Source organism: Papio anubis, chromosome 12 (assembly GCF_008728515.1).
Source record: "Papio anubis isolate 15944 chromosome 12, Panubis1.0, whole genome shotgun sequence".
Classification (NCBI taxonomy): domain Eukaryota; kingdom Metazoa; phylum Chordata; class Mammalia; order Primates; family Cercopithecidae; genus Papio; species Papio anubis.
In genome coordinates, this window is record NC_044987.1 from 44413515 (window position 1) to 44433482 (window position 19968).

General features: G+C 40.7%; 1 protein-coding gene across 4 annotated transcripts; it reads right to left on the minus strand.

Moving 5' to 3' along the window:
* Positions 1 to 7154: 7154 nt before the first annotated feature.
* On the minus strand, positions 7155 to 18626 carry LOC101026044 (tripartite motif-containing protein 64C). Of its 4 annotated transcripts, XM_031653051.1 has the most exons (8): positions 18219 to 18626; positions 17259 to 17363; positions 14474 to 14885; positions 13839 to 13934; positions 12908 to 13138; positions 12110 to 12132; positions 11061 to 11158; positions 7155 to 9966 (listed from the first exon to the last, which is right to left on the minus strand). In XM_031653051.1, exons 3-8 carry the CDS (start codon positions 14879 to 14881, stop codon positions 9473 to 9475), a joined length of 1350 nt encoding a protein of 449 aa, XP_031508911.1. In that variant the 5' UTR covers positions 14882 to 14885; positions 17259 to 17363; positions 18219 to 18626; the 3' UTR covers positions 7155 to 9472. The 4 variants fall into 4 exon arrangements, with proteins under 4 accessions (XP_031508911.1, XP_031508912.1, XP_031508909.1 ...); XM_031653052.1 differs by lacking the exon at positions 17259 to 17363; XM_031653049.1 differs by lacking the exon at positions 18219 to 18626 and having other exon boundaries at positions 17259 to 17650.
* Positions 18627 to 19968: the final 1342 nt, after the last annotated feature.

The following is a 19968-nucleotide window of genomic DNA, read 5'->3' on the forward strand; positions in this document are numbered from 1 at the left end:
TAAAAGCTTACCCACATGCATATAAACATGTATTAGAAATCCCTCCATCAACCTACTAATATTAACAGTACAATACAAATTTTATCCAATTAGTACTGTAAATCCTTAATATTACATAGTACATATATTCATTCATTGGCCACAGCAAGTCCCAATCAAGAAATTTTTCATCAGTATGGATATCCCCCACCAAACTTTGGTCTCTTAACCTACAACCTCTGAGAAATCATCATCCTGCTTGCGAGTGCTACCCTTCTTGCTCTGGGCCCATTGCACTTCGGGAGACAATATTGAAACTATACCTGGCATCTGGTTCTTACCCTGTGGGCTGTAAAATTAAGTGATCACCTTACACTTTCCCTTACATAAGACATCTCTATGGACTAATGACTATCACCCTATTAACCAGTCATGGCAGCACTGCCATGCATTTGGTATTTTTAACTTTAAAAGCATTACCACCATAGCAGAAGACCTGGTCCCCTCTAAATAAGCTGTAGATGAACTTGGATTTTATTCCTGCCAACTCAATTGTAGAAGCTGAACTTATATTGAATATTCTGAACTGGCATTCCAACCATGAGGTGCTTATTAATTCATGCTTGATGGACATAATAATTAATCAATAGGTGTATAATGGCCCACACGCATATTACACTCACTCCTAAGAATCCATTTCCGGATTAAATCGCAAACCTCCATTCCCCTATCCTGAACTTATTACCAATCCAGGTCAATGCCCTGCCAACCCCAAAACAAGAGACTAAAATGCAACCTAGCTATCCAAAACCACATTTTAAATCCTATGAATATCCCAACAGCTACCCTTCAATTGATGTAATTTTCCTAAAAATATCCCAAGACCTCCTACTTAAATTCATAGTTCCATTTCATATAATAAATATACAATCCAAATCTCTACCCCTAATACTAGTATAGTACATTGAACATCCCCCTCTGAAAGACATATCCCACACATTATACCCTTAAACTAGCTATACCCTAACTATAAATATTCTCTCAGTCAAGCCTCTGTCAATTCAACTTTAAAGACTAAATTCCAGAACTGAAAATTACTATTCATAATTACTTTTTCCCTTCATATTTTAATCTTACACGTAAGTATTTTGCATAATGCTGCTTTATTATTAAAAGCAGGACACTGAAAATGTCTAGGATGGGTCTCTCAAGCAACCCCATAAACAAATAGGCTTGGTCCTATTCTATTAACTCTTAGTAAGATTATACATGCAAGCATCCTCACTTCCGTGGAAATGCCTCTAGATCCTCTAGATTGCAAGGGAGCAGGATACTCAAGCACACAATACAAAGTGCAACTCCAAAACAGTTTGCTCAATCACACTCCCATGGGAAAGAGCAGTGATAAATCTTTAGTAATAAATGTGGCCAATCTATGGTCTACTGATGTCGCAGGGTTGGTCACCTCAAGTGCCAGCCACCGCGGCCATACTCAGCCCTAGCTAACCTAATAGCACTCGGCATAAGGAGTGTTTCTAAGGTCCCTGAAGAAAGGTAAAACTTCTAAGCTTCAGCTAGGAAAAAAAAAAAACCTAGATGAAAGAAAAATATACCATGAAAGTGGGTTTTATTACCTTAAAGACACACAGCTACACTCCAAACTGGGATTAGATACCCCATCTGTGTTTAGTCAGCCCTAAGCTCCCATTAGTTAACCATTAACAAAACGATTCCCCAGAATACTACAAGAAATAGCTTAAAACTCGAAGGACTTGGAGGTGCTTTATATCTCTCTAAAGGAACCTGTTTTATAATCAATAAACTCAACATACCTCAAGCTACTCACCTCTTTGCCCCAGCCTATATACTCACCATATCTCAGCAACCCTAAAAGATATGGAGTAAGCACAAGTATTTCAGCATAAAATGTTTGGTGTCATGTGGTCATGAGGTGACAAGAATGGGCTTACTCTCTGTGGTAGAATATCCAGAAAAAACTTACAACAACCTTTAGGAAATTTAAAAGAGTCCAAGGAGGATTTAGTAGGAAACCAAGAGCAGAGTGCTTAGTTGAATAAGACCATGAAGCATGGACAGAGACTGCTCCAGCTCATCATCCCCAAATAATAGTTCTAGAAACTATTATCACTAAAAAGCTCTCTATATTGCTATATAGAGAGCTAAGTCAGAACATGGTAAGGATACTGGAAGCTGCACTTGGACAAAACAAAATGTAGCTTAACTCAAAGCATCCACTTACACCCAGAAGATTTCATCACTACCTGATCACATTGAGCTAACCCCAAGCCCCAAACCTCAATAACGCAGCATCGTGGTGGGACCTGGGAAATCACCAGTTGTTTCATATTGGTCCCAAGCATGGCTGTTCCCATACATCCCTGGAGACTATGAGCATGGCTGTGGGTGCAGTAGTGGCTGGCAGACCAGAAGTGTCCACTTCTTTGACTGAAGCAAACGGAACCTCCAAGGGTTTAGGGCAGAAAGGGCCCCAGCCCATACTCATTCCAGTGCCAGCTTCCCATGGCAGAAACAGGAAGGAATGTCTGGCAAACTCCACCAAGGGCTGACTCAAGGCCAGGCCTCTAGCAGGAAGCCAGCCTAACCCTGGCTGTTCCAAATGACACTAGACACTCTTGGGAAGGTGGCTCTTTGGTGGAGCTCAGGATGGGTGTCCTGGAAGTGCCACTTAAAGACCACTGAGGCCTCTCAAAATCCCTGTGTTAGAGCCTTCGCAGCCCCATGTGGGCTGCAGTGGCCAGCCACCTATGGAGTTTTAGGACAAGCCCAGGGAGCCCAGCCCAGACCCAGTGCCTTGGAGAACTCTCTGAGCAGGGATAGGCTGGCTCTGGGAGGTTTGCCTGGGAGGATCACGTGGCACTGGCTCCGGGTGGGTCCCTCGACCGACAAAGGTGAGGGTAGGGCCTATGGGACTCTGGTAATGCCAGACTATGTGTGTGCGGTGCAGGAAGGCCACAATGCCAAGGCTCCACGCCTTGAAATTCCATGAGGGTCCCCATGAGGATGGAACTAACACCAAGTGCAGTCCTCAAAGGAGTAAATAAAAAGAAATACCTACATGGAACTCTTTGAAACTGAGTCTGGAAGAAGGGCTTGCCTGTTGCACTTCAGGAGGTTAACTTACGGAAAAATAATCCCTATTTCCCATCTCTACCCTCTCTCAGCTATTCCAAACACCTCCCTGGCCCTGCACCTAAAAATCTATCTCCATTCCCTACCTTGCCGCAATTCGTTTTACTCTATGGATGTAATCGGATTTGATTTACTGAAATATTACTACATGCATTTCAATTCCTTGGTACTGGTGGTAGCCATTTATTACATCGGCCCTACTTTAATAAAATGACAGTTTTTTCCCGGATGACACATGTTAAAGATTTTGTATCCAGTTTATCTAAAACTCCTTGCTTAAAATGAGTTTAATTCTAGTAATACATACATATTTATCTCTGGATTGTTTTATACTTCGATGTTAAATGTTTTTCTCCAATATATGACTGCATGGATAAGACTTTTTAAAAGATACACTAAAATCTGATCTCTCTGTCTCACTCGATCATGTGGCTAAACGAGTCAATCCTTCCATCAAATAGAAATATCCGTATCACTTAATCTGATTAATAAGAACATCCAGTGTGCACATGCACCCACGATGAGAAATACACCAAAAATAAGCTACAAAAAAGAGAGGAAACTCGCATGATTTCTGTGTAAACTCTTACAGATACTATAAATATTTTTTGCTAGAAAGAGTATTTTAAACAAAAGGTCTTCAGGCAAGTGTATTAAAATTGCCTTGGGTACGAGGGGCCCTATCACTTGCAAAACTTGGCAAATTGGATAAATAGTGATTAAAATTACAAATTACACAGAAAACTCTTTTAATAAATTGTTTTAATTAAACTAAGTAAGTAAGTAATTTGAGATGCAGTTTCATTTTGCTGCCTGGCGCTGGAGTGCAATGGCGGCACGATCTTGGCTCACCACGACCTCCTCCTCACTCTGGGGTCTCAAGGCTTTCATTCTCCTGCATCAGCCCCCTAATAGATGGTGGGATTACAAGCATGTACCTGCCATTGTATTTTAGTAGAGAAGGTTTCTCCATTGCTGGTCAGGCTGGTCCTAAACTCCCATCCTATAGTGATCCACCCGCCTCTGCACTCCCAAAGTGCTGGAGGATTACAAGGAGCCAGGAGCCCAGCCGGAATAAAATTGATCTTTTAAAAAAATCTTAATTGAGGTTCTCTAAGGGAGCCTTTTAGCCAACATGCCCGCTAGGTGTACTGATTGGTAGAGGAGCTAAAGTCAGGGGAATCGATGTGGCTCCTCCATCCCCCCTGCTGGGAGCATCCTAGAGAGACAGCCTGGAACCCCGCGAGGCCCCCAGGTCCAGGGAGCAGCCATGGCGTTCAGTCCCTCGGTCCTACCCTGACCTCGAAGCCCGCGCCAGGCACTCGCGGGCCCTCTCACTTCCTCTTCTTCCAGGGCGGCAGGATCCTCTCCTGCGCCTTGACGTGGCGCTTCTCCTTGGCCTCCTTGTAACTCCACTTGAGGGAGCCGCAGGTGACCGCTGTGCTTGGTGCTGCCCTTCCGCGCCGGCCGCGGGTACTAGAAGGTGGGCGCGGGCGCCTTGCTGTCGCCGACCCCGGGCACAACCACGCCAGGCCACACGCTCCTCTGTTGCATGCGCTGCAGGAGCAGGAAGCTGGCCTTCCGCGAGGCGGGCGCGGCGGGGCACCAGGACCCCGGCAGCACTGCAGGTCGGAGTCCTGCTCTCAGGGAGCCGTCCCACGAGCCCACGGCCGCCCGGACGAGCCTCCTACGCTGTCCTTGGCCCTCCCCTTCGCTCGCCTCCTGCACCTGCATCCCCTCTCCCCGCGCCGCCAGGATTTCCTGCACCGCCAGCCGTCTCTTCCCCACGCACGGAGTGCCTCGAGCACACGGCTCTGCACGCCATGGCCACTGCAGTGGGCTGTGCTAGAGGCTCGTGGTCATCCCGACCATGTGATCCAGGGCGCCCCGGTCCTCCGGACCCCGCACGGAGCGCGGCGTCAGCGCGGACACCTCCAGTACGTGAGCATCTGGAGGCGACCTGGGAGACTCTAGGGCTTCTGCCCCTCTGGCGGAGGCAGCCAGCTGGTAATTTCCCTGAACCGCTCCCAGTAGGGGCGCTCCAGGAGCCACTGCATGAGGCGGACGTGGGCGCCTCACCCCGCAGCATCCCATGGCGGGGCCCGCGCGGGACTCCGCCCCGCCAGCTAAGGGGTTGGATGCGATCCGTTCGACCCTCCCTGGCCCCTTTCATCAGGGCGGTGAACGCGAACGCGTCTTTCCTTTCCAGGTCAAGACCCCGGACATAAGTTCAACAAGTAGTTGGTGATGATAGTGTGCCCTGATAGGGACCGAACGGCCTCTTTAGTAAAACAGCGCAGGGAAGTCCTGAACAGATGCTCAGCAGCTTTCCTCATTTTCTTTTTAATTCCGTGATGCCTCTGTGTCAGTCTGACAACATCTCTCCTGGGGTCTGTGACTCTGCTGGTCTTCAGTGCCTACTGAGAGGGGTCGCTGACCGTCATCAGACATGAAAACTTCAAAGCCCTCCATCCTCAGTGTGGGGTCCCTGGGCCAGCTGCATCAGCCTCACCAGGAAACCTGTTGATCTGCTCATTCTTGGGCCCCACCCCAGGCCTATTCAAAGAAAGACTCCAGGGGCAGGACCTGGTAGTCTGTTTCCACCAGATCTAGGCTAAAACTGAGATGAACCAGCCCAGGTGTTGCTGATGCAGGAAGCACCAGGCTGAGAGCTGTGCCCATGGGGCCAAGGACAGCCGCTGCCTGTGCAGCTGTGATTAGGGCTGTATTCCCCTCCCTGTCCTACCAGTTGATGTCAATGTGGGGGCACTCAGCTAAGGCCACCAGGGTATATCCACAAAGCCATGGTAGCAGGCGACATTACGGCCGATCCAGCCATTGTGGTCAGTCTCCTGCGCTTCCTTGACGTTCAGCCCCCGCCGCACCAGCGTCCTCAGCAGCCCCATGCCTCCGGGACGCTCTCCTCGCCCTCGAGGCCGTGCTCCTCCTTCTCCTCTAAAGGGTAGAAAGAGTTGTCCGAGGCGATGCTGCGTGTATTAGGCGGACTCAAGAAGTCCTGGAACCCTTCATAATAAGCGCGGTCCTCCTCGACCTGCGCTCCCCGGGGTGGGGACTGCGGTGGCGGGATCATGCAGTGCGCCCCGCCGCCCTCCCGCCCAGTCCCAGTCAGAAGCACCATGCTGGCGACTGGAGGCGCGGGCAGAGGGCCCGGGGGGCGGCCAAGGGAGTGAGGCGTGGGGCAAGTGCCAAGGTCCCTACTTCTCGCTTCTGCGTCCCCAGAGAAGCCATAGCTCCCGCGCTCCACCCCGGCAGAAAACTGCCTTCTTTTACATTATTAAGTTTGTTTTCATTTTAATTTTTTTGGACATTGATAAAATCACTTTCTGATTTTTGAATAATTTTCAAATTTACCCTTTTAAATTTTTTTTACAATTTATTTTAATGCTTTTATTCTTTTGTGAATTATAATTATTGTAATTTATATCTTCAATTATTATGGAAGAATTTTATAAAAGTCTTTTTCACATAATAAAGTCTAATATATGAACTATTATTCTCTCTATCTCAAAAATGAACTTTAATTAAAGTTTTAGAACACTTTATGTTTTGAGACTTTTGTTACTTATGTAACGTTATAACTACTATTCTTCACTCTTCTAGTGAATTTTTAATGTCATTCAAAGGGTATATCTTGATTTACTAATAATTAAACATATTTCTCAAAACTATTCTTATAAGATATTTAGAATTTCAACTTCCACTGGCATGTTAAGTATGTTCTCCTTCCCTTTTAATGAATATTTTCCCTCCAAGGCCCCATGTTATACTCCTTATTCACCCTCCATTCAAGATGTGAGTTTTTTATTATTTATCTTTTGAGACAGAGTCTCACTAAGTCTGTCACCCACGCTAGACTGCAGTGGCATGATCTTGGCTCACTGCAATCTTTGCCTCCCGGATTCAAGTGATTCTCCTGCTTCAGCCTCCTGAGTAGCTGGGATTGTAGGTGTGCGCCACCATACCCCACTAATTTTTGTATTTTAAGTAGAGACAAAGTTTTTCCATGTTGGCCAGGCCAGTCTTGAATTCCTGACCTCAAGTGATCTGTCTGCCTAGGCCTCCCAAAATGCTTGGTTTACAAAAACAGCAATTAAATGCTGGAATGATGACTGGGAACTTGTCTAGAGTCTCCAATGATTATTCTCCCTATAATAAGGCAGAAAGCCTTCCTCAGAATTATCTGGACTGACATCACTCATTGTCCAGACCTGTTAACAGACTCCTGCAACCCAGTGCTGTGAGTTTCGAATGTGCTTCTCCAATAATGCAGTAGAAGGCCTGAGTTTCCCCATAATAGTATCCTTGAATGCCTGGAGGCTTTTAAGGCACACGAATGTATTGATCCTATGAACTTTATGTTTTGTAAAAATCTCAGACTAGGTGAGGTGTTCGGACAAATTAAGATTCAGGGTGATACCCACCATTGAGACAGAAAATCAGTCTAAAAAATTATAACCTCAAAGTCCAGAATGAGAAAAAAAGCTTTCCTTAGACCCTCCTTATAATTGTCTTTTTATATATAGATGTAAGTACTAAAGGACAAGCTCTGCCTGATGTAGCTGGCCTAGATATATACAGATTTATTAATCGTAGAAGAAACAATTATAATTTTCAGGTAAAATGGCTACATAAAATATTTACTTGCTGTTTTTGAGACAAGTTCTCACTCTGTCACCCAGGCCCAGTGCGATGGCACAATGGGAGCTCACCGAAGTCTCAAAATTCTGGATTCAAGCAATCCTCCCAACTCAGCCTCCTGAGTAGCAGGGACAACAGGTGCACACCACCACTCAAGGCTAATTTTCTTTTTATTTGTGGTAGAGATGTTGCCCAGGCTGATCTCAAACTCCTGACCTCAAGTGATTTTTCTGCCTTGGCCTCCCAAAGCCCTGGGATTATAAGTGTGGCCACTATAACCAGCCTTAGATCAATTTTTTTTTAATACAGATAGCTTCCCAACTAAAAATATTTTATTAGAATTCTCCTAATTCAGCAAAGCAGTGTTATTACTGACCCAGTCTTCACTTATTTTCAGCTTATATGCAAGAACAGTCTCATTATTCTAAGCCTTGTACCTCTTCATCATCATTTTACATAGGAATCTTCCTCTTTCAATGGTTTATATTTAAAAACCCAAGGCAACTGAAATCAATCCCATAAAAATTATGCTACAATTATTTTAAACCATAACATAATAGTATTATCTTTGATATGAATCTGAAAATCGATTTATTTCTTATCTGTTGATAGATATTCATTAGTATATTCTATCCTATTTTATTACGTTGTGGAAAAGTATTTTAATGTTAGAATAATATTTGTACATATTAACTCCTCTACTTATCCATTTATTCATCTTATTTATGGTGTACTGTATTCTAAAAATTGCACTGGATAATGGTAATATCTTAACAAAGAAGACAAATACTGCCTTTGCCCCCTTGGAATTTTCAATCTGGTAGTAATAAATATAAGAGTTTTCTGAATATTATAATCTGATATAATATACTCAGAGAGAATGTAATAACAGAGCAATGCAGCACTGAAAAACTGTTGCATGAGCTGAAATGTGATTAATAACTAGGACGTTGAGAAATAATAAAGTCTGTGAGGTCAACTTAACTTGGTCAGACTTAAAAAGAAAATAAGCACTCGTCTTTATTCTTTGTAAAGATAAGATATCCACCACTTCATTTTTCTACCCCAGCCTGTTCAAGTATACAAGTAAGACAAATGGTTTACAATGTGTACAAACTGAAAACATACTCTCAGAAAAATAAATCAGATTAAAAAAATTTATATTGTATGATTTTATTTACCTAAATGCATAAACATAAAAAGTAGATTAAGTGTTGTGAAGGAATGGGGAAGGTGAATGGAGAATAAATGTTAATGAGCATTGGGATTCTTCTGGAAGTGATAAAAGTGCCCAAGCAGTAAAGAGTTCTGATGGCTGCACAAGTGTGATATACTAACCATCTCTGAATTAAATACATTAGAACATGACTTTCACAGTAAGTGAATGAATCTCAACAAACCTTGTACCATAAAAAAAATAGATAAATAAATAAAAAATAAAAAACCATTATCGATACTCTAGTGAAGATTCCACAATAATTTATTAATTAAAATAACTTAATTAACAAATATACACATTCAAGGTGGTTATCCCATGTATAACCATAAAGTAATTACATTCCATGAAGTTACAAGGAGCTCACAGGCTCTCACACATTGGGTCTCAGAACACTATTTGTCTCATATATGGGAGGTCACAATAAATCATCATGAAACCAAATTTTCATTTACAACCAAAGCAAAAGAAAGGCCTCAGAGGGGAAGAGAAGGAGGAAGGAGGAAAATCATAGATAAGAGAACCTTTAGAAACATCAAAAAAACTCACAGATCCATTATCATAATCCAGAAACACCCCAACCCGACCCAGAGGCCTTTGCACATGCTGAATTAAAGGTGGAGAGATGGTGGAGAGACTATAGCGATTGCTCCTCTTTGAGGAAATTAACAAAAATGTTTCATCAGAATCAATAACGATATTGGTATCGGCTGTCGTGGAATCTCGACAGACTCCCAGAATCCAGGTGGAGGAGTGGGTCACATCCACTTCCCAGTAATGCCTGCCAGAGGTGAACGCTTGCGCTCCCCACACAGCAAAGCTCTCCACTCCCTGGGGATCCATGGGTGCACTGCGATGGTCGTCTCCAAATATCACACGTCTCACATCCTCAGAAAGGCTTATATAGCAAGGAGTCATTTCCGTGCTCAGAGCATTATCCACTGACAAGGAAAAAATACTGTATTAGTGAGAGCTATGAGGGACAGAGGCTCTGTGGCCCAATTATTCACTTCAGTTGCTTTTCTTCCAAGAAAATACAGAAAAGAGGAAGCCAAGAGAGTTCAGCGCCATGCATCCATGAAGATGAAATGTCATTACAACTCTACAGCACATACAATTATATATTGTTCCTTAAATAATAGAGAAAAAATGTGACCATATCCCTGGGCAAAGTAATGATTTAATGTCTACCTCTGCACAGTTTGTTTCAGGACATATCAACAATTTTTTTCTTTAATAGAAAAACTTTCTCATATTATTTGTCTTTAAGATCATCAATAGGTAGACATCACCTTGCTGTGATGTATTTATTGGAATGTAAGTTATGCCTGTTACAGTCTCAAACATCAAAACTTTGGTAGAAATTAACACATGTAAAGTTTATAAGTTTCTGAAAAGCATACTCTGGCTTTAAACTATCTGTTTAGCCCCCGATTCAATCTGCTCTGGGTTCCTGCCCTCTGCTACCTAGACCTGCTCTCTAGAATGAGCCTAACATGGTTAGGCCGTGTTCACAGATCCCTCAGCTTTCAGTTGTTACGAGATGTATCTGATGGCATTAGAATTATCCTGATTATGGACATTTTAGTCATTTTCTTTGTTGATCAAAACGTTCTGAATTTATAAATAGTAAAGTTTACTTGTAAAATGAATGTAAATGCACATAGAATAGAACCAATTAAAAACCATTATGCCAAATCTAAGCCTTCAAAATTGAATTAAATTGAATACACACAAAATACTGATGCCACCATGAGAATTAGTGTCTTCATAACTACATGACATGAATATTCTTTGTCCTCTTATTCTGAAGATAAAGTATGTATCTTGCTTCACATTTTCATCAAACTCTAACTCAGGAAATTGAGTTTTGATCATTGTAGTATTACTATGCAGGTAGAGAAAATGCACATGTTTTGGAAAACTATGTATTACCTACACGTCAAAAATAATAAAACTTAATGGGAAAAGCCTCGACCAACGGACCAAATAAAGAAATGATTTGAGGCTGGACTGCCAAGCAGCTGGCTCTTACCTCTGAAGTTGTTGAGCATGTCTAGGACTCCAGTTATGCGCCATGAAGTGAGCTCCGGGTTCACTGGCTGGGGCTTTTGCATCTGTGCCAAATCAGCCCTGCAAAAAAATGGTCTCAGTTATATTTCCAGGTCGAAAGCTAATCACACAGTCATACAAAGATATCATATTTTCATATAAGATGTTTCCTCAGAATTTTGCCAGTTTGGGTTAACTGCATGTGCATTTTATTCCACACTCTAGGGGCCATACAAATGTTACTTTTTCTGAATTTTATTGCATAAAAACCCAATTTCGCCAGATATGCTGTTTTCAGATATTACACAACTTCTAAACTCATTAAAAGTCATTACCTCCCTCTGCCCATCACACCTCCTGAGGGAATTAAGAAATCCTGGAAATATTTCAGAGAGCAGAAAACTCAGACAAAAGCATTTGCGACCACAGCCTGCAGTTGTCACTAATGTTAGTCAGTGTCTAACAGAGAATGTTCACTGACAAAAAAGGCTTTAATCTTTTGTGCAAAACAAAGGAGTCTAATTCCAGCCTGAGAACCCTGCTGCTGAGGGTCCTGAGGCAACCATTTTCCTGAGGTCTTTCCTAGAAATGGATGTATTGTGATGGAGCAGGTCCTGGTCATTGATGCTTTTAGGAACAAAACCTTCCTCCTCAGCCCACCCAGAGGGAATCTCTCTCCTCCCTCTGTCTTTTTTTTTTTTTTCAAACTTTCCACCCCTCTAGAATAGAAGACAACACTATGATTCCTCAGAGAAATTTTGTATTAAGATTTGTGGAGTAGGGCTGGACAGGATGGATGGACTGGAAAGAACAAACTTCAGAATGGCAAATTGTTTTTACGTATATTTGAATTCATACAAATTTTAAGATGAAAACTTTCCAGACCAAAGAGAAGAAGACCTCAGGCCCTCTTTTGAAACAAAAATGGAAAGAGCCACTGTGAATGATATTAGTACCTCAAAATGTATATAATCCCCTTCATTCACAAGAGAATGAACTTTTCAGAAATAGCATTTTTTAGTGGAAACTCACCTTGCCGATACATTTCTCACATCCTGCAAAAAATAAAAGATAATGTTAATTGTGAGAGATTTTTCCTTCTGTATCTTTTCTCATACTCTTGTTTCTTTCTGTTTTAGTGTTTTTAAAATGTGTATCTTTCTATTCCCCTCTAAGGAATCATTCAAGGCTACGTTAATAACAGAACCTCAACTAAATAATGAATAGCTTCATCAGTGGGCATGAAGAAGAAAGGAGCTGAGCAATAGATGGTGGAGCAAAGCAAAGATGTCTAGGTTTCCAGTGTCATTAATTTCCTACTCTTATTTCCAAGGAAAGGTCTGACCACGCATGACAACTATTAAAACAAAACAGAACCATTTGAGAAACAGAGTACATGGAGATTGATGAGCAACTTTCATAAACCTCGCCCCGGCAAGGGGAAAACCCTCAATGTCTTCAGCAAATCACTGTTGTGTGGGACATCAGAGAGTGAGGAGGAACTAGGGCATATAAATGGAGTGTTAGTAACCTTCCCCTAGCCTTGAGTTCTAATGATTTTAGATTATCTCTATGTGTGGATAGTACTCTAAAGTAGATTGAAGAGAATTTTGTTATATGTGATCTGCTAAAATGATAAAAATTTCCCAAAGATTGGTATACCAAAGTATGCAGTAATAAGTGACTGGACAAATGTAATGTAATGGTGGGAGTCAGACAGCATGTGTCACTTAGCTTAGAGCAGTGACATATGCAGGTGACATGTGCATGTCCTGGCAGCAATGTCCAGCAAGGGTTTCCTGTCTCTGAAGATGGACCCTCCCTCCTCACCTGGAGCAGGTCCACGTCAGGCATGTGGCACGTCTCCCACAGCACTCTGTACATGTCTTTCATCCTTTCTAAATGTTGGGTCATTCTCACTTGACTGTCTTTTAGTTGTTGGAAGAGCTCTTCTGCTTCTCTTTCCAGTGCCTGCAGATGCAGCTGCTCTTCCTCATGGAGAAGTAGATGCATCTTTTGATATTGAATAGTGATTATCACCTTCCTTAATGACACATAGTCCTGCAGAGATGTTTGGTTAAAAGAATTACATGTTCTCATTCTCAATAGAAAACTTCAAATAATTATATGCTGGGTGTAATCAAGCAATTTGTAAACTTTCTGCCTTGCTCTTGCAAAGAGTCTTGAATATTTGGTGTTTTTTTTCTGTCCATCTTTTTCAATATTCTTATTCTCTCTCAGCTTTTAAATCAAAAACCTATATAAAGACTTCTGGTTTCTGTCACTGTGATCCTTCTTTACAGTTCTTACTGAGTCCATTATTTCCTCTATTATTCTCTCTTTTAGGATTTTTCCATGTCTAATTCACCTAAATGTTAAAGAACATTTAGCCATACATCATATTATGTGTGTGTTTTTTTTTTTTTTACTTTTACTACATTTTTACTCTATATACTATTCTATTTCTTTCCTCTTCCTCACACCCAGTCTTAGTGAAATGTTGTGTCATCTGAAAAATTGTATACCAACCTTCAAATTTGAACTAGAATACATAACATGCCATTTATCCAATATACTAGAATTCATTTGGCTAGCTTGTGTGGGCTTCTCTATTTGCGATTCCTATTATATCAATTGAAATCACTATATTTTCTTGGGATGAAATCACTATCTTTTAACTGATAGTTTGAATTTAGCTAAAAAGTGTAAACCAACATTGTGTTTATTTGAGTAAAAATAAAGGAAATATTTTCATTCTTACCGCTAACGAACGAAATTTGCTAGTTTCCTGGCTTAGATTATTTTGTGTCTCTTGATTGATCTTCCACAAAGAGTTCATTTTCTTTATAAGTTTCTCCTGAAAAAGAAGCAAGAAGCTTAGCAATAATGAAGACAGTATACTAGATTTAATCCCCTTATCAATTAAATAAAATGTCTGTAATTGAAAGAAACATAAATTCAAGTTAGAGTGGAGTGGTCAGATTTTACCATGTTAAACAAATTTGGTCCTAATAATTTGGATGTGAGAAATGATAGAAATATAATAGAGAGTTTTAAGGGACCCTTTGGATAATATCATCAATTTTTGGAGGAACCGGCTTTTATATAAAATGACTTTGAAAAGTGTTCTTGGTGCTGGTCACCTGTTCCACAGCTCCATTCTACACGTTCGAACAATGTTTCTAAGGAAACCTCCTTTAGTGAAGTCTCAACACAGCTATGATTAGAGTGCCAAATTAGTCAGCAACATTGAAAGGACACATTTATGTGTTATGATTGACATGGAATAATCACCACCTCCACCATCTGCATTCTCATCACCATCATTGTCATAGGTCCTCATCATTCTTATTTGGGACTCTATACATATCAAACTGCCTTAGAGGCATCACATACCCTGCATTCCTCAGCAGCCCATCCTATTGGACTGTGGCTGTGAGCCATGTGCTCTGGTGACTCAGAGCAGGGCCCACAGAGCAATCTCTTGTCAGCCTCACAGAAGAGCTCCTTAGTTTCCTTATGGAGCACACAGATACTGTGTGAGTTGTTGATGTTCTGAGGTCTGGTCTGTCTGGCTAGGGAAGCCAGTTTTTTGAGTGCCGCATTGGTGTTGAAGTCGCACTTCGCTGAGATTTCTCTGCACTCAGGGCAGCACATTGGTGCTCTGCCTTCTTCCCAGCAGAGGCGGAGGCAGGGCCTGCAAAAGCTGTGCCCACAGTCAATGGTGACCGGGTCTATGAAGTAGTTCATGCAAATGGAGCAAATGAGCTCATTCTGGAAGGCTTGCAGGGTGTCTGAATCCATATCTCTGAAAATGAAGAAAAAGGTGAGAATTTCTTTTTCTTATTTTTATTTGCCCTGATGCAAAGGAAAAAAGGGCCAGTGGACAATTTTCCTTGTCTACTTGAGCTCTGTCCAATATGTCTAATAAGTTAGCTTCAGTACAAACTGAGACATAGTAAATGCAAACGTGCTGGATTTATAAAGTTTCCCCTCAATAGCCATTGAAGATTGGGTCCAGGACTCCCTGAGATACCAAGATCCTAAGATGTTCCAGGCTCTTATTAGTAAATGGTGTGGGATTTGCATGTAACCTAAACCTATCCTCCTGAATACTTTATGTCTAGATTACTTTGAATGCCTAATACAATGTAAATGCTGTATAAATACTTGTAATGCCATACTGTTTAGGAACAGAAAGAAGATTGTTAAAAATATGTATATGTTTGGCAGGGCGCGGTTGCTCACGCCTGTAATCCCAGCGCTTCGGAAGGCTGAGGTGGGAAGATCACGAGGTCAGGAGACCGAGACCATCCTGGCTAACATGGTGAAACCCAGTTTCTATTAAAAATACAAAAAATTAGCCGGGCGTGGTGGCACGTGCCTGTAGTCCCAGCTATTCAGGAGGCTGAGGCAGGAGAATCGCCTGAACCCAGGAGGTGGAGGTTGTAGTGAGCCGAGATGATGCCACTGCACTCCAGCATGGGTAATAGAGTGAGACTCTGTCTCACCAAAAAAAAAAAAAAAAAAAAAAGGACATGTTCATTACAGCTGCTTTTTTCTTCCTGTAAATATTTTTTTCTGAGTTTAGTTGAATCCACGGGTATGAAACTTATGGATATGAACAACCAACTGTGATTCAAATGAGAAAATTAGACGAGAGTCCTCATGGTATTTTTGATAAACAGGCCGTGCTCTCAATCATTCCCAGTTACTTAGCAAGCTTAAAGCCTGGGTAGAGGGTAAAAGCTGAGATGATTTCTCAGTTACTTATATAAGCTGATTCTTAATTCTTAATCTCGTTCTTAAGCACATTCTTAATCTCGTTCTGTCTCTGTCATTCTCTCTCAACGATTCCATGATGATAATATATGAAAGACACTTAGTATCTATGCTATTATTCTATACTCCCTGCCTCCAAACTCACCTATGAAGTTTGCTCACACAATTTTGAAGTAGGTTTTATCTAAGATTGATTAATCAGAGTGGACTATGAACTCCTAAAATTATCAGTCATTAAATTTATCCTTTTAACTTTAATATCAAAACTCTTCCTTTCACTACATTAATTGTAAATAATATCTATTATTTTTAATTTAGAAAATTTTTTTCCCATAGTCAATTCAGATGATTAGAGATAACACTTTCACATTCTGAAATAATGAATATTTAAAATATAATAATTTATAAGAATTAATCAACAATTAATTATCTTCTAAAACAACAATAAAAATGAAGTTATGTATTAGGTTTTCCACTCTACACTATGAAATCTAGAAATGCAGTTAATGGAAGCATGGCCACCAATTCACCATTCCTCTTAGTAAATTGGGAGTTTCTGCCTCTTGGAAGCCCTTGTCAGAGGGTTACATCTGCTTGCTTTCTCTTTGTTTCTTTCTTTCTTTACCTTTTTGCTGTTGTTGTTGTTGTTGTTGTTGTTGAGATTCAGTCTCACTCTGTCACCCGGGCTGGAGTGCAGTGGCTTGATCTCAGCTTACTGCAAACTCCGCCTCCCAGGTTCAAGCAACTCTCCTGCCACAGCCTCCCGAGTAGCTGGTATTACAGACACCTGCCACCATGCTAGGATAATTTTTTTGTGTTTTAAGTAAAAACGTGGTTTCACCATGTTTGCCAGGCTGGTTTCTAACTCTAGACCTCAAGCGATCTGCCTGCCTTGGCCTCTCAAAGTGCTAGGCTGCAAACATGAGCCATCTAAACATGGCCAATTAAAACTATTTTCAACAGCTTTCAAATCTAGTCTGCAAACTGCAAATTTTGAAGAGACAGCAAATAAGACCTTTGCAACAAGAATTTTCAAAGTAATTCAACTTTTTTTAACATTGACTTTGGTGTACATTATAACCATTACTACATGCCCATATTCTAGTGAACATTTTATCTAGTTTATGGGTTCTATCATTGCATGAAACTATGGAAATATATCTTTTCACACTTAAAATTATCTAACAATACAGAAAATAGTCACATAAGAAGAATCAAATGGCAAGGGAACACAAACCATATGTTACAAATTGAAGATACTTTATATTGATTTTCTGTAAAATCACGAAGACAGTTACTTGTTTGCTTAGAAAAGACCCAAGTGTGCTGTCAGGTAAATTTAAAGTATTTTTAAGAGAAAAAGTGAGCATGATGGGTTTAATGCAAATTTTATACTCACAAGGCTACTATGAATGGTCTCAGTCTAGAAGTTCTGTAGATATCCAGATTACAAGTAACCTCTGGTGCTCCAAAGCCCAACAGCCACAAATCTGGTGGGTCCTCACTGAAGGAGAGAGAAGTCTCTGGACAAGCATCCTTTTAAAGGGTATGGGCCCATGAAAGACCACACCCACTTCCTGAGGTTGATTAGATTGCGCAGAAAGGGGTAAATTGGCTGATTAGGTTTATAAAGTATGGAAAACCACACTTGGGGGCTCAAAACCCAACAGACAAGTTTGGAATGAGATGTAAGAAAGCTGACTTAACACAGGTTATTGAAAGAAATATTTTAAGTATAAGAATTATTTCATTAAATATCACATGCTAATTTTTGTTTTTGTTTTTGTTTCTGTTTTTGAGACGGTATCTCACTTTGTCGTCCAGGCTGCAGTGCAATGGCTTGGTCTTGGCTCACTGCAACCTCTGCCTCTCGAGTTCAAGCAATTCTCCTGCCTCAGCCTCCCGAGTAGCTGGGATTACAGGCACCCACCACTAAGCCTAGCTAATTTTTGTACTTTTAGTAGAGACGGAGTTTCACCATGATGCTCAGATTGATCTTGAACTCCTGACCCCAGGTGATCTGCTCACCTTGGCCTCCCAAAGTGCTGGGATTACAAGTGTGAGCCACTGCACTGGGCCACATGCTAATTTTAAAATTTTCTCACTCTGTTTTAAAATAATAATTGCTCAAGTGCCCAGCAGTTATGTAACTGAATATGTTCAAAGATAAAACATTAACTGGGATTACCAACACATCTGTACTGTGTAACTCTCTTGTTTAAAAAAGTACAAGGAACTCAATTGTGTGTCACATAATTGTATATATGATGGTTGATCGAATTAGTTGTAGCAACCTGTTTTTCTTATATTTACTATTTTGACTATTTCCTAATGGATTTACTGCAGATTTTATACTCACAAGGCTACTATGAATGGTCTCAGTCTAGAAGCTCTGTAGATATCCAGACTACAAGTAACTCCTGGTGCTCCAAAGCCCAGCAGCCACAAATCCGGTGGGTCCTCCCTGAAGGAGAGAGAAATCTCTGGACAAGTGTACTTTTAAACTGTATGGGACCATGAAAGGCCACACCCACTTCCTGAGATTGATTAGATTGCACAGAAAGGGGTAAATTGACTGATTAGGTTTATAAAGTATTAAAAACCACACTTGGGTGCCCAAAGCTCAACAGACAAGTCTAGAATGAGATGCAAGAAAGTTGACTTAACACAGGTTATTCAAAGAAATATTTTAACTATAACAATTATTTCATTAAATATTATCACATGCTAATTGTGATGTTTTGTTGTTTTTTGTTTTTTTGTTTGTTTGTTTGTTTTTGTTTGTTTTTTTTTTTTGTTGAGACGGAGTCTCGCTCTGTCGCCCAGGCTGGAGTGGAATGACTCGGTCTCGGCTCACTGCAACCTCTGCCTCTCGAGTTCAAGTGATTCTCCTGCCTCAGCCTCCCAAGTAGCTGGGATTACAGGCACCCACCACTACGTCCACCTAATTTTTGTATTTTTAGTAGAGACAGAGGGTTTCACCATGTTGCTCAGGATGATCTTGAACTCCTGACCTCAGGTGATCTGCCCACCTCTGCCTCACAAAGTGCTGGGATTACAAGCGTGAGTCACTGCACCGGGTGACATGCTAACTTTAAAATTTTGTTTCTCACTCTATTTTAAAATTATAATTGTTTAAGTGCCTAACCATTATTTATCTGAATATGTTCAAAGATAAAACATTAACTGGGGTTACCAACACATCTGTACTGTGTAACCCTCTTGTTTAAAAAAGTACAGCAAGGAATTCAATTGTGTTTCACATAACTGTATATATGATGGTTTACAGAATTAGTTGTATCAGTCTGTTTTTCTTATTTTTACTAATTTATAACTATTTCATAATGATTGTGTTATATGAAAATAAAATTTGTTATTTATTCATCCACCTTTTTCAATAATTTTAAAACTGATACTTTACATATATATGTACATAACTATCTATAACAATGTTATGTATTCATATTTTAAAAATTATATAATAACTTACACAATAATAATTATTGTTATTTCTTTTTTTTGAGACGCAGTCTCCCTCTGTCACCCAGGCTGGAATGCAATGGCACGATCTCAGCTCACTGAAACCTCTGTCTCCCAGGTTCAAGTGATTCTCCTGCCTCACCCTCCCGAGTAGCTGGTGTTATAGGTATCTGCCACCATGGCCAGCTAATTTGGGTATTTTTAGTCGAGATAAGGTTTCACCAAGTTGGCCAGGCTGGTCTCGAACTCCTGACCTCAGGTGATCTGCCCATCTCAGCCTCCCAAATTGCTGGCATTACAGGCATGAGCCATGGCACCTGGCTGCTATTTTCACAATAATTATGTGCATAATTATGTTTAATAGTGCATGAAAGTTATTTTTAACACAGTTGCCATACTAATAGATTTTGTTGTCGTTCACCATGATTTAATAAATCACCAATGTTTACACATAGTTGTATTCATAAATTATCTAATGTTTGGGGATTTTGTTCATTTCTATAAACTTAAAATTAACAAAACCTTGCTAGAAGTTGAAAAAGTAAAAATCTATATAAAAGTCACCATTTATATATTAATAGACATTTAAAAAATTATAAAATTTATAAAAGTCAGCATATCCTAGGAAA